Source organism: Marmota flaviventris, chromosome 10 (assembly GCF_047511675.1).
Source record: "Marmota flaviventris isolate mMarFla1 chromosome 10, mMarFla1.hap1, whole genome shotgun sequence".
Classification (NCBI taxonomy): Eukaryota; Metazoa; Chordata; class Mammalia; order Rodentia; family Sciuridae; genus Marmota; species Marmota flaviventris.
In genome coordinates, this window is record NC_092507.1 from 16,873,706 (window position 1) to 16,887,599 (window position 13,894).

A 13,894-nucleotide genomic window follows, 5' to 3' on the forward strand; every position below is an offset into this window, starting at 1 on the left:
CACCTTCTGGGGTGGTGATAGAAATCACCTCCCTGCTATCTGCTGACGTCCTCTGCCCACCGTCCCTCTAAGAAGAGAATGCCAGCAACCTCTAGTTCTGTGCAGATGGCTGGGAAATGATGAGCTTATGTTGCACCCAATTCTACATGCCAGTTGCAACAGGTATGAGCAAGGTGTCAGGGAGGTGCCCAGCTGTCAAAGCCTGTGTTCTATCTTTTAACCACTACGCCCATGCTATCTCCTTGAATGAGGCAGAATTCACCTCTGTATATGTCTATAATGTATACAGTTGTCCCAGTGCTAGCCCAGAGCTCGCACAGACTTCCCACCCAATCATCTCCACCCACTAGTGACAATTTCCCTGAATGAGGAAGGTGTTCACCCACTTAAATTTGTCCCTTTCCCAATGCCTCTGCGCCACCTGGTGGACACACCTGGAATGGATCAGGATTTATGAGCTCTGAAACCGACTAAAAGGTCTAGGGGATTTAGCAAAATTCTCAGTGGCAAAATTGTCACCCAAGTCTACAACCCTCTCTAAGGTCCCTCTGGGATCAGGATCTTACTATATAAAAAGGGCAGGAAGGGAATGGGTTTTACCAGCTCTGACATTCTAGGATCTAAAATGACTCTCTTAGCTGAATGAGCAGAATATGAGGTCCAGGAGGGCCAGGTATGGTGGCACATGCCTGTAATGCCAGCAACTCAGGAGGCTGAGGCTGAGGATCCCAAGTTCAAAGCCAGCCTCAGCAACTTAGTAAGGCCCTAAGCAACTTAGCAAGACCCTTTCTCAAAATAAAGAGTGGGGCTTAGCTCAGTGGTTAAATGTTCAATCCCCAGTACCCAAAAAAAGTCCAGGGGGGCAGGAGTTGCTGGCTCAATCACTATCCCTCCTGAGATGAGGCAGTGCTTTGTGCAAAGGAGATGATTTATTGTGTTTAGGAACTGTATTAATAGAGGCACTATATGTACAATGGAGGAGGTGACAGTCTTTCTGCTCATGTCTGGAGTGCTGTGCCCCATTTTTAAACCAAAACATTGAATGGGATATGAAGGAAGCATAATTCATTCATAGCAGGATGAACAAATGGCTGAGGAGGAGGACCTCAAAATTACTTTTTATGGGGAATGTTTGAAGGAGCCAGAATATTGACTCTGATATGTCTCAAGGGGTATATATATCGACATTTAAATATCTGAAGAGAGCATCTGGGGAAAAGGGTTTGAAAAACTAGGTGCCAAGGGCTGGTCATCAGGGAGAGAGATCTTCCTTTCTCCCAATCCATAGGGAGATTTTAGTCTGAACAGGATAAAGAACAGACCTGCATTTAATCTCAGTCTGTCCCCTATAGCTCTGTAACCTTGGCAATTTCCTTCACCACTTTAAGCCTCAGTTTTGCATGCATAAAGTGGGTATGACATGAAACACTCAGGAACTACTGTGAGGGAAAAAAATATAAAGCATTTTTAAGCTGGGCACAGTGGTGGACACCTATAATCCCAGCTACTTGAGAGGCTGAGGCAGGAAGATCACAAATTCAAGGCCATCCTGGTTAATTTAGCGAGATCCTATCTCAAAATAAAAAATAAAATAAAAAAGGCTGGGGATGTAGCTCAGTGGTAGAGCAACCCTGGGTTCAATCCCTAAAAGTATTTTTTTAATGCTGAGTGCAGCCAGGTGTGGTGACTCATGCCTTTAATCCCATGAATTTGGGAAGCTGAAGCAGGAGGATCACAAGTTCAAGGCCAGCCTGGGAAACTTAGCAAGACCCTGTCCCAAAATAAAAAGAGCTGGGGATGTATCTCAGTAGCAGGGGGCCCCTGGGCTCAATACCCAGGACCAGGGGCCAATAGGGGGCGGGAGGATAGTGCCTAGCACAAACCCTAGTATCTGGATAGTTCTGGGTTAACTATGGGTAAATGACAGTATGAACAGAGATTCAAGGATACTTGGTGGGAACACTGAGGGGTCAAACACTTGGCACCTATGTGGCTAATGGTGTAAGCGAATAGCTAGGGGTGCTGGCTCTCGGGTGCCACTGCTCAGACATGAATCCTGGTTTTGCTATTTAGTTGCAGTGATACTTTGAGCAGATTAGTAGCCATTCTGAGCCTCCTTCTACCCATCTGTAAAATGGGGAACCACAGCAGTTCTTGCTATACAAAGTTGTTGGGGGATCAAGGAGGTAAACAACTGGAATGTATGTGCCACTACTCTGCTGTTGGTGATCTGATTGGGGTTGTCCTGGATGATCTTGAAGGTCCCCTCTGACTGACATCCACCTGGAACCCCTGCTCCTGCCCTTGGAAGCAAAATGCAGGGGCCCTGGTAAAGCACATAAGTACACCAAGACCCCTGGATGGGGGAACTGCTTGCATTTGGTCTTCCCAGTGACTGTAAACCAAACACTGTCCCCTCTGTCCCTCCCAATCCACCTTCCTTTAACAGGATGAAGAGCTGGAATGACACCAGAGAGAACTGAGGGGGTCGGGCAGGGCCAGGCTTGGTGGAGGACCGGCTGTCTGGCTTGAACCTGTTTCTTGCCCTTTGGTCCTGGGATGAACTGGGAGCTCCGTGAAGGATCCTTGGCCATATGGAGGACAGAAATTAGCCAAGAGCAGAGGGTGCCAATCAATTGGTAGCCCAAGGGCCAAACCTGGCTCACAGACTTGTTTTGTGGTTTGCAAGGTTACACCGAGTTTGTTTGGTTTTTAAAATTAATTAGTTCCTTGTGAGTAAACTGTGGCCTAGTCACATTTGGATTTGAAGGCTGCAGTGTCAGGTACAGTACCAGTCCCAGCCGCCCGCCTGTGAGGTCGGCACAATTGTTAGCCATGGGGGCCAGAAGAACAAACGGAGGCAGACAGACATCGAGCAAATGGAAAAACTGGGACAGACAGCTGCCCCCGACTGATTCACAAACCTACACTTCTTCCCTGCCCCTGACAGCCATTTGGCCCTGGTCACATCCTCTTGGGGCTAAAAGCATGGATTCTGGGGTGCCACTGTCTGGCTGAATTCGGGCTCCACACTTCACTATCAGTGTCACAGGAAATTATTGATCTTCTGGGGCTTCCAGTTCCTCATCTGGAGATTTAATAAAAGGAGCAGCTTCATGCAAGTTAATGCTCATAAAATGCTTAGGGCATACCTGGGTACACAGTCAGAGCTCAATAAATGCTGGCTGTGTTCCACGTACTAAGAGTACAAAGATCGATGAGAACCCCAGCAGGGTTCAGGGTCTGTTGCAGGGTTATAGGGCAGAGTGGCACGTGAGACTTTGGTGAGAGCAGGAGAGCTGTGTCAGTGGTGCCCAGATATTCAAACTTCAGGATTCACATTCTGGAAGGCAGAGCCCATTGCTATTTCTTTATTATTTTTTGGTACTGGGGATTGAATCCAGAGGGGTTTTACCATAGAGCCACATCCTCAGCTCTTCTTATTTTTTATTTTGAGACTGGGTCTTGCTATGTGGCTGAGGCTGGCCTCAAACTTGTGATCCTCCTGTCTCAGCCTCCTGAGTTGCTGGGATTACAGGAATGCCCTACCATGCCCAACCTCATTGCCATTTCAACTGGCCTGGGAAGCTGGACACAGGGCTACGCACCCAGCTACTTCAAGGAGGTTGAAGCCCACTTGAACCCAGGAGTTCAAGGCCAACCTAGGCCACATAGTGAGAGCCCATCTCAAAGAAAAAAAAAAAGTATATATAAATAATTTTTTTCCGTAAATAAACTGTGAGCAAAGAATAGAATTGGCTGTGAGGTGGGTACCCTGCAGGTCTGCTATATTTGCCAATAACAGAAACTAGGAAAGGTCCCCAACATAGGCTTCCTCTATGACCCTGGGAAACATGTTTTGGGAAGTTTTTTTTTTTTTTCCAGTACTGGGGCTGGACCCAGGGCCTCACAAGTGCCAGGCAAGCTCTTTGCCACTGAGCCACGTCCACAATCCCACACACTTATTTCTAAGTTGACCTTCATGTGACCTAATGAGTGCAATTCTCCAGAAGTGAGAGCCGAGCCTGCAGTTTAATGGTAATAATGACCAAGACCAGAAAGTGTCCCTCTCCTTGGACTCTCAGAGTGTAGTGCCTGGAGGAGGAGGGTATCTGAAGGACAGAGGACTGGGCTGAGGACAGGCTAAGGGGCCAGCCCAGCTGACTCCTCTGGAACACGGGGGTTGGCCAGCCACTAGCCTCTTGCCTCACGCTCTCACCTGCCTGGCCCAGTCCTACCTGACCAATCTCATGATATGTGAGGCTCCAGCCCTAGGGTCAGTTCATCTGCTCTTAAATTTTTAAAGACAAGCTGGGTACAGTGGTGCATGTCTGAAAACTAAGTGACTCGGGAGCCTGAGGCAAGTTGGAGGCCATCCTGGGCAACTTAGCAGGACCCTATCTCAAAATGGCTGGGCTGCGGATGCAGCTCAGGGGTGAAGTGCCCTTGAATTCAATCCCCAGTACCAAAAGTAAATAAATAAATAAATAAAAAGGTGATGACAAGTTCCAGTAAGGAGGTGACAAATTGGAATCCTTACATACTGCTAATGGGAAGGCAAATTGGTATAGACACTTTGGAAAGCAGTCTGGCGTTTCCCCAGAAGGGCAAATAGAGTTGTATGTTCTAGCAGTTCCATTCCTAAGTAGACACCCAAGAGAACAAAAACTTATGTCTACATGAAATTGTACATGAATATTCATAGCCTTGTTTATAGTAGCCCAAAAGTGGAAACAATCCAAATGTCTATAATTGATGAATGGATAAATAAAATGTGGTATGGCCATACAGTGGAATATTATACAGCATTAAAAAGGAATGTAATACTGATACGTGCTACACTATGGATGAGCCACTGGTGTAAAAAAAGCCAAGACACAAAAATCATTCACCATAGGAGTCTATTTATAGGGAATATCCAGCATAGGGAAATCTACAGACTGGAAATGGGTGAGGCTCCTGGGGCTGGGAGTGTGGGGAGCTGGGGGTGATACCTGGGGGAATGCAGGGTTTCTTTATGGCTGATGAAAATGTTCTATTGGTAACTGTAATGATGGTTGCAGAATTCTGTGAATTCACTCACAGCAATTAAATGCACTTTTTTTTTTAGCACTGGGGATTGAACCCAGGGGTGCTTTCCCATTGAGCCACATCCCCAGCTCTTTTTTATTTTTGCTTTTGAGACAAGATCTTGCTAAGTTGCTTAGGGCCTCACTAAGTTGCTGAGGCTGGCCTAGAACTTGCAATCCTCCTGCCTCAGCTTCCCAAGTCACTGGGATTACGGGTGTGCACTACCACACCCAGCTCATTAAATGCACTTTAAATTCATGGACTGTGTGGCATGTGAATTATATCTTGATGAAGTTGTTTTTTCAACCTTTGGTCTAGTCAGGAAGAGCTTCTGAGGAGGTGATATTTGAGCTTCTCTTTTTATAATTGGCTCAAAGTTCTCAAACAGTAACTGGTGACATTTTACTGAACAAAGAACTTTGCAACCACTATCTCATTGAATCCTCATAAAAGCCTGATGGGTTGTGTACTGACAATCACATTTAATAGATGAAGAAACCGAAGCACACAGAGAAGTTAGGTGATTTTCCCCAGGTCACAAGGCCTATAAGTTCCAGAACTGGTATGCAATCCCAGGTATGCCCTTTGGCACTGAGCCATCCTGTTCACCATTACCTGTCTGTTCTCTGAATTCCTGATCTTTCTCAGATTAGGAGGGTGATCTAAAGCAGAATGGAAGGGACCAGCCAAGCTTAGAGGAAGGTAGGGAAGGGCAGGCCAGGTATAGAGAAGAGTGGGCTGAGAGGTGTCTCTGGCCTTAGGGTGGGCAACACACTAACTCGGTTGTTCCCAAACTTTAGAGACACAGCAGTCTCCTAGTTCAGGAAGTGGGAGAGGCTTATTTAAAAAGCAGACTCTTAGCATGCATGGTGGCATGTGCCTGTGGTCCAGCTACCTGAGAGGTTAAGGTAGGAGGATTGCTTGAGCCCAGGAGTTCAAGACCAGCCTGGGGAACACAGCAAGACCCTTGTCTCAAAAATCAACAGCAGACTCTTGGGCCTCACTGCCAGAGGTTCTGATTCAGGTATTCAGTGTCAACAAGCTCTGTAGGAGATTCTGGAACAGACAGATGGTGCAGGGACACATTGTGACCTGTCCAGAATAACTTTAGGCCAGCACAAGAGTCCTCTGGGCAGACACCTGCAGCCCACCAGGCCTGCCTCTCCCTTCCTGACATCCATGTTCTTGTTCTCACTCTTCTCCCGGGGTCCCACCAAGTGTGACAGGTCTCCAAGCTCTGCTCCTGTTCTTCTCTCCATCCCGGGTTTCCTTGTACCGCCCCTTGTCCCTGCAAAGGCCTCATGGCCTCTTCCCCACCTTATCTTCCCGCCTGCCCCACAGGGCTTATCTTGGGGGAGTCTGCTCAAATGTTGTTTTTAATAAACCTTCCCTAACCACAGGCACGTTTCTTCAGAGTGTCCATAAGAAGAGAATGAAGAATAAATGAGAAAATGGATTCAGAGAGCATTTCAGACATTTAATAAACAGTAGAGGTTGTTTTTTCATTGCTGCCTGACCTTGGGCAGGTTGATTCCTATATCTCTAAAATGACAAGTACTCTCATGCCAGGCACTATATTAATTTATGTATACTATTATTATCCCTATTTTATAGTTTAAGAAAATGAGGTAAAGAGGGATTAAGAAATGGGTCCAGGTTTGCCCAGCTAGAAATTGCCAGCACTTGGATTTGAACTGAGGCCTCAGGTTCTGAGGGGTGTGTGTGTGTACTGAGAATTGGACCCAGGACCTCACACATGCTAGTCAAGTGCTGTACCACTGAGCCACATCACCAGCCCCAGATCCAGAGTTCTCAATTGTCATGCCATACTGATGCTCATTTCTATGAGCAAATATCAAGACCAGCGCACAGGGCCTGGCACATGGTGGGTGCTCAGTAAATGCTAAAAACTGAATTGAGTTGACAGTTTCTATATCCAGAGGAGTGGGGAAAATTATCCAAAGACTTGACACGTCACGATGTCTCATGCTCTTTATTTAATAAGACTCAACATCTTAAGGTCTCTATTGAGAACAGGATGTAAAAAAAAAATAATAATAATCCAGAAAAAAAATGAAATGCTGTTCTACTCAGAGAATGGTGGTGGGTCCAAAGCCTGTCGATCTCCGTGAGTGGAGTGATCAGGAGTTTTAACCTCAGAACATTAACATGGGGCAGGGATATTGGGGGAGAAAGAAGGCTGCAGGGTAGTCAATCCAGTCCCAACCATCCCATTCCCCTATCCCTACCTTCTGAATTTCTCTCCAAGTCACTGGACTACTCATGGATGACAGGGAAAGGAGGATGTTGTAGAAGACGTTCTTGGGTATTATTTTCTTTTTGGTAGTGGGGGTTGAACCTAGGTGTGCTTTACCACTAAGCTGCATCCCCAGCCCTTTAATTTTTAATTTTTAATTTTTATTTTTATTTTTATTTTTTTTTGAGACAGGATCTCACTATGTTGCTCAGGGCATCACTAAAATTGCTGAGGCTGACTTTGAACTTGTGATCAGGCTCCTGCCTCAGCCTCCCCAGCGGTGGGACTACAGGTGTACGCCACCGTGCCCAGCCTGGGTATGGTTTTCTAATCAAGATGCTATGGGGGATGGAGACTCCTCCATCCTGGCTCCAAATTCTCTTTCAATTCAGGTCATTAATCTTATCCTTCACTGAGCCCCCATAACAAATCTCAGATTGACCGGGAAGCCTTCCCTCTGAGCCCAGGGTCTTTTCTACAGAGTCAGAGAGTTTCTCACCTGAATCCGGTGGGTCATGTGTCTTTCACCCCAGAAGAACCACGAAAATATTAGGTCAGGGGAAGTCTTCATTCAGTCCTCTCCCCTTTCACCCAGTGGCCCAGCTTTGGGTGGCTCAGAAGTCAAGACACAGGAAAGAGAACTCAGAATAATTCTGTTGATTAACCCAAGAGATCATGAATCAACCCAGTTCCCAGGGGAGGGAAAAAAAAAAAAGTTTAAAAGACAATCCCAACGGAGTCACAGGACCCAAAAGATTGAACAAGAGTCGCCCCCTAATGAGACTCGGAGGCCCTTCGGACGTGGACCACTTTCTGGAACGCGTGGCGGAAGTCTTCATTGAACACGGTGTAGACGATGGGGTTGATGAGCGAGTTTAAATAGCCCAGCCAGGTGAAGAAGTCAAAGAGGGCGGGGTGGAGCCAGCAGGAATCCCGGCAGATGGGGAGGACCAGTGAGGCCACGAAGAAGGGCAGCCAGCAGACGATGAAGGCCCCCAGAATGATCCCCAGCGTCTTGGTGGCCTTCCTCTCCCGAGCAGCAGAAATCCTCTTGCGCTCCAGGACGCTGTCGGCGAGCCTGATCTTCACGTGGTTGAAGAAGAGCGGGGAGCCGGCTGCGTGCGAGTGGCCCTCGTGGAGACTGGGGTTGAGCGAGCAGAGCGAGGAGCCCGCGGAGCCCGTGATGAGCTGCGCCGTGGTGAAGCGCTTGCCATAGAGCGAGGGCGGGTTCAGGATGCGGTTCCTGGCGGCCAGGTAGATCCGGCCGTAGAGGATGATGAGCAAGATGGACGGGATGTAGAAGGCCCCGCAGGTGGAGTAGATGGTGTAGGAGATCTGAGACGTGTTCACCAGGCAGTCGGACATCTCCTCCTGAGCTTTGGCCTGCCGCCAGAAGAGGGGTGGGATGGAGATGCAGATGGAGATGACCCAGACCACGGCGATCATAGCAGCCGCGTGGCCAGCCGTCCGGCGCTTACTGTACTCCAGGGCATCGGTGATGGCCCAGTACCTGTCCAGAGCAATGACGCAGAGGTGCAGGATGGAGGCGGTGCAGCACGTGATGTCAGAAGACACCCAGATGTCACACAGGATTTGGCCAAAGTTCCAGGTGCGGGTAATGGTATAGGCGATGCTGATGGGCATGACCAAGATGGAAACCAGGAGGTCGGTGGTGGCCAGGGAGCCAATGAGATAGTTGGCCGGGGTGTGCAGCTTTCTGGTGTGCAGGATGGTGGTAAGTACAAAGGCGTTGGACAGGAGGGTGGCCAGCGTGATGATGGAAAGGACCACGGCCAGGGAGATCTTGAGCGCCTGTAGGATCCCTGGATCCCAGGCCTCCGGCGTTTCGGTAGTGTTCAGGGATCTGTTGGAGGCCTCCTGGGGAAAGCCTTCTACTGACTGGTTGGGCGTGGCCATGCTAGGTGGCTCGCTCTCCTTGCAGACTTCCACACACAAGGCTCCTTCTTTCCCAGTCACCTGGCCTACAGAGTAAGGTCATCTTTTGGCTTCATGCTGGTAGGGGCCATCCATCAGAACAGACCACCTTGAAAGGACCTGCAGACTTGGCTAGAACACCAAGGCCAGGTGCAGTGGTGCACCCTGTAATCCCAGCAGCTTGGGAGGCTGAGGCAGGAGGATTGCAAGTTCACAGCCAATCTCAGTAACTTAGTGAGGCCCTAAACAACTGAGTGAGATCCTGTCTCAAAATAAAAAATAAATAAAAAAGGCTGAGGGTGTGGCTCAGTGGTTAAGCACCCCTGGCTTCAACCCCAGAACCAAAAAATAAAGAAAGAAAACCAAATCGACTCCCAGCTGGTAGTTATAGGTCTTTCCTAAAACAGATGAATCCTGGCATGTCTGGCCATTCTGGAACCTTGCCCAGCAGATGGTGCAGCCCAGTGGACACATGCTGAATTTGTTAGACAATGATCAAGGTCTCACAGAAGTGTGGGCAGGGCTCTGGGATTCTGGCTTTTGGCATTTTGGCTCTTTTCAAAGCTGGAGACATCAATGTGTTGAATAAAAGCTTCAAAATTTCCCCATCCCTGATCAGAGAAGGTTCTGGATATCAGGTTGCTGCCAGGAGTTTTTAAAACTAGACTCAAAAGAAGCGCCCGCTGAGTCAGAGAGACAGTAAATCAGCCGCTCGGTTCCCCCAGATTGATCTTGACACATCCTGATGGATGCTTAGCTTGGTTCTGATTCCACTGAATGTTTTGAGCCTGAACAGACAGAACATTCCGGTTACCAGGACAGAAGAATGCAGGAGCAGGAAGTGGCAAAACACAAGGATCGCTGTGGGTTCATTGGGAGGGCCACATGATCAGGAGCTCTGGGCTTTAAAAAAGAAAGAAGTAAAGAGTTAGGTTCTAGAAGGACAATTCTGAAGGCTGAAATTATCAGATAGAAGGACACCGTCTCTAAGGCTGGCAACAGTGACCTGAAACTGCCTTTTCAAAGGTGTCAGAGCACAGAGGAGGCTGATATGCCCACCCCCAGGATTCCCACTGGGGACAAGGTATCACAGAGCTGGAAGTATCACGGGCTTGTTGCAAGTTTGAGAAATCAGTTCTGTAAATCATGAATCAGAAAGAATCAGAAAACATCCTTCTATTTACTCAGCAATGAAAACAAACCAAACCAAACTGTGACAGGGAGAGAAACAAAAGCCACCAGAAAAAACATCAGCTTGCCACAATGTATTTCTCAAGGGAGTGTATGTGTTGGGGGGGTGTATGTGTGACATTTTTTATATTCATTTGAATTTTCCAAGTTTTCTGGAGGAGCATGAATGACCCTTAAAACAAATAAATAAACAGGCAAAAAAAATAACAAAATGCTTTTTTGTTAAGCAAAGACGTGAACTGCAAACATTTAAATCCCTGTGCATTTTTGTGATGAAAGTTCAATTCCAGAAAAAAATTTGACTTTTTTGGGGGGTGTGGGTACTAGGGATTTAACCCAAGAATGCTTGACCATTTTAGAATTTATCTACACACACTTGAAAACATTTGATCATTAGGATTATACATGAATTTGTTTCATAGTTCGAATATTTTTCAACAATGTATCTCAAAGATTCCATCCATCACCCACTCCCACCACATCATCCTTTTCTTTTTTACCCCATGATAATGGGGATTGAACACAGAGGTACTTTACCACTGAGCTACATTTCCAGATGTTTTTATTTTTTATTTTTATTATTATTATTTTTTTAATTTTTAGACAGTCTTCCTAAATTGCCCAGGCTGCCCTTGAACTTGTGATCTCCTGCCTCAGCCTCCTAAATTGCTGGGATTGCAGTCATGCGCCACCATGTCCAGCCTCACCTCATTCTTAAGGACAACATCTTGTTCCTGGCTAAGTTTGGGAAAAGTCTGGTAGTCAGAGTTGGGAAGGCTGGCATTCCTGATAGTTAAAGGGGCAAGAGCAAAGACCCAGAAGTCAGAAAGGGCCAGGTCTGGCCAAATGACCATGCTGGCTGAAGTGTAGAGAGCAGAGAAGCCAAAAGAGCTGAGACTCAGGACCCAGCTGGTGCAGGGAAGGGGCAGGGCGGGGCTGGGGAGGCGGCAGGGCACAGGGAAAGTCTGGTTTGGGCTGGGACAGTCAGGGCTCTAATCTTTGCTCTCCAGACTTACTGTGTGGCCTTGGGAAAATCCCTTCTCCTCTCTGAGTCTCAGGTTTCCTTCTCTGAACAGTGGCCAAACAGTGGCCACCCAACCTGCCTCCCAGGGATGCTGGGAACTTACACTGCTCCTGGCAAGGCCGGTCCTGGGTACCCAGTAAAGAGCTGAGCAATGGCAAGAATCATTACTGTTGTACCTCCTGAGCTCAGCTCAGGGCTTTGTTAGGAAGGTCAGTCTGTCTGGATGGATTGATTTGAAAACATTCAGAAGCTAAATCTGCAATGTGATATTCTCTCCCATTTCTCAATCTTGTGGGTGCTTCATCTTAAAGATATATCCTCCTGGAGAAGGGATAAAGCTTCAATGTAAGAAAACTAATTCTAAGCTATCAACCCCAAAACATATCCGAAAATTTGAAAGATAATATATTTTTTTGTGAAACTCTTGCTACGGGTCCAGGCACTGAGTTAGTCCTGGGACGAAGAGTCACCCAACCTGTCAAGGGGGCAAGTGGTCCCCAACTTATAAATGGGCCAATGGATGCTCAGAGAGGTGATGTCACCTATCCAAAGTCACCCAGCTGGAAGTGGAAGAACTGGGTCCTGAGCTCTCAAAACTCCGACCCTTCTCCACAGAGCTGTAATTCAGGCAGAAAAGCCTCCAGGAATGGTTTTGGGTCCCCTTGGTAATAGGGGACAACAGTGGTCCTCCTGCCCTCAGTCATCCCAGGCTCCCCTCCAAAGCCTCTGGCTGTTTGTCCCTCCCACTTTGGTTTACAGGGAAGATGTGAGGTCCAGTTGGACTGTGTGGAATTTTCTTCCCTCCAGACAGCCTGGGCGAGTGAGGTGCCGGCATTTCCCACGGAGGCTGCTGTGCCTGCCCACAAGCTCATGCGGTCATGGGCTCCGGGCATTCCAGTGAGCTCATCTCAGCACAAGGCGTGGGCTCAGAGAGGCCTGAGAGGCTGGCAGATGAGCAAGCCCTGGTGACATCCTGGGAGGAAGGACAGGAGCAGAGTGGTGAGGACACTTGGGTGGAGCTTCGCAGGAAGCGGAGGGATTCTGAGGCAATCCCCCTCCTTTCCTGCTGCTGTCCTTCCCCATCCTGAACAAAGCTGGGGGTCCTGCCATCATGCTGCCCATGGAGACAGACGCCTCGGCTCTGTGAGCAACTCTCTCTCTTTCCCTAGAAAATACACGTGACAGCGAGAGCCATTTCCACCCAGCGGTAGGCAAGCGATTTTTAATCTGATCACATGGTGTCAGTCAATAAGAGTGGGGAGCAAGAGGAACTGTCCCCTGCCAACAGTTGAGTATAAACCGGGGAAGCCCTGTTAGCAAACAATTTGGTGTTATAAAACTAGAGTTGTGACAACTAACTCATGACCCAGTAGTTGCACTCCTGGGTAATGCACAGCAGAGAAGCTTCTGTGCATCAGCCATCAGACAGAAACAGGAGGATCTTGGTAGCACTGACTGTAAGCAAATCAGAAACAGCACAAGCACCCAGCAACAGCAGCATGGTACAATGTGGAACATCCCCATGATGGAGGGCTATGAGAAGCCAAACAGCATTGACAAAGCTAAACCCATCAGATGGGGATTTTCACAAACAAGACTGAGTGCCAAAGTCAAAAAGAAAAGAAACCGCAGGGAGTGGTAACACACTCCTATAATCCCAGTAACTCAGGAGGCTGAGGCAGGAGGATCACAGGAAGCCAGCCTTAGCCATTTAGCAAGACTCAAAATTTAAAAAATAAAAATAAAAAGGACTGGGCATGTAGCTGGGCCCCCCCTGGTTCAATCTCCAGTATTACAAAAAGAAGAAATAGACTTTTTCAAAGGAGAAATACATGTAGCAAGACCATAGGAAAAGCAAGTGATAAACTGATATTGGTTACCCCTGGACGGAAAAGGATGTGAGAATGTAATCATGAAGGGTCTTAAGGCTGTCAATAATGTTTGAATGATTGTGTGCGCGCGTGTGTGTATATGTGTGTGTGTGTATGTGTGGTGCTTGGGATGGAACCCAGAGCCCTTACACATTAGGGAAGCACTCTACCAACATGCTACATTCCCAGCCCCAATGTTCTATTTTTTAAAAGTGGTGGTGGGTAAATGGATATTAATTATTATTCTCCAATCTTTACATATAGTATATACTTATGTGTGTGTATACACACTACATACATGCATACATATACACACACATACTACAAGCATACATACATATGTAGGGAATGATATGATATGTTTGTAAATGAAAACAGATCTTCAGAGATCGGAGATCAGCAGGAGAGTGGGGCAGGCAAAGAAACTGAGAGAGAGAAGAACCGCCTGACTCAAAGAAGGAAGGCACCTTGCAGGCTTCCCTGTGAGGTAGGATACAAGAAATCAGAAACAGGTAGAGGGCCGAGCACAGTGGGTCACACCCGTAA

General features: G+C 47.5%; 1 protein-coding gene across 1 annotated transcript; it reads right to left on the reverse strand.

Annotated features, from left to right (window-relative positions):
* Positions 1 to 8,101: 8,101 nt before the first annotated feature.
* Positions 8,102 to 9,244, reverse strand: Htr1d (5-hydroxytryptamine receptor 1D). The gene has a single exon (XM_027937105.2). The coding sequence runs from the start codon at positions 9,242 to 9,244 to the stop codon at positions 8,102 to 8,104; it is 1,143 nt and encodes a 380-aa protein (XP_027792906.1).
* Between the last annotated feature and the right edge of the window lie 4,650 nt (positions 9,245 to 13,894).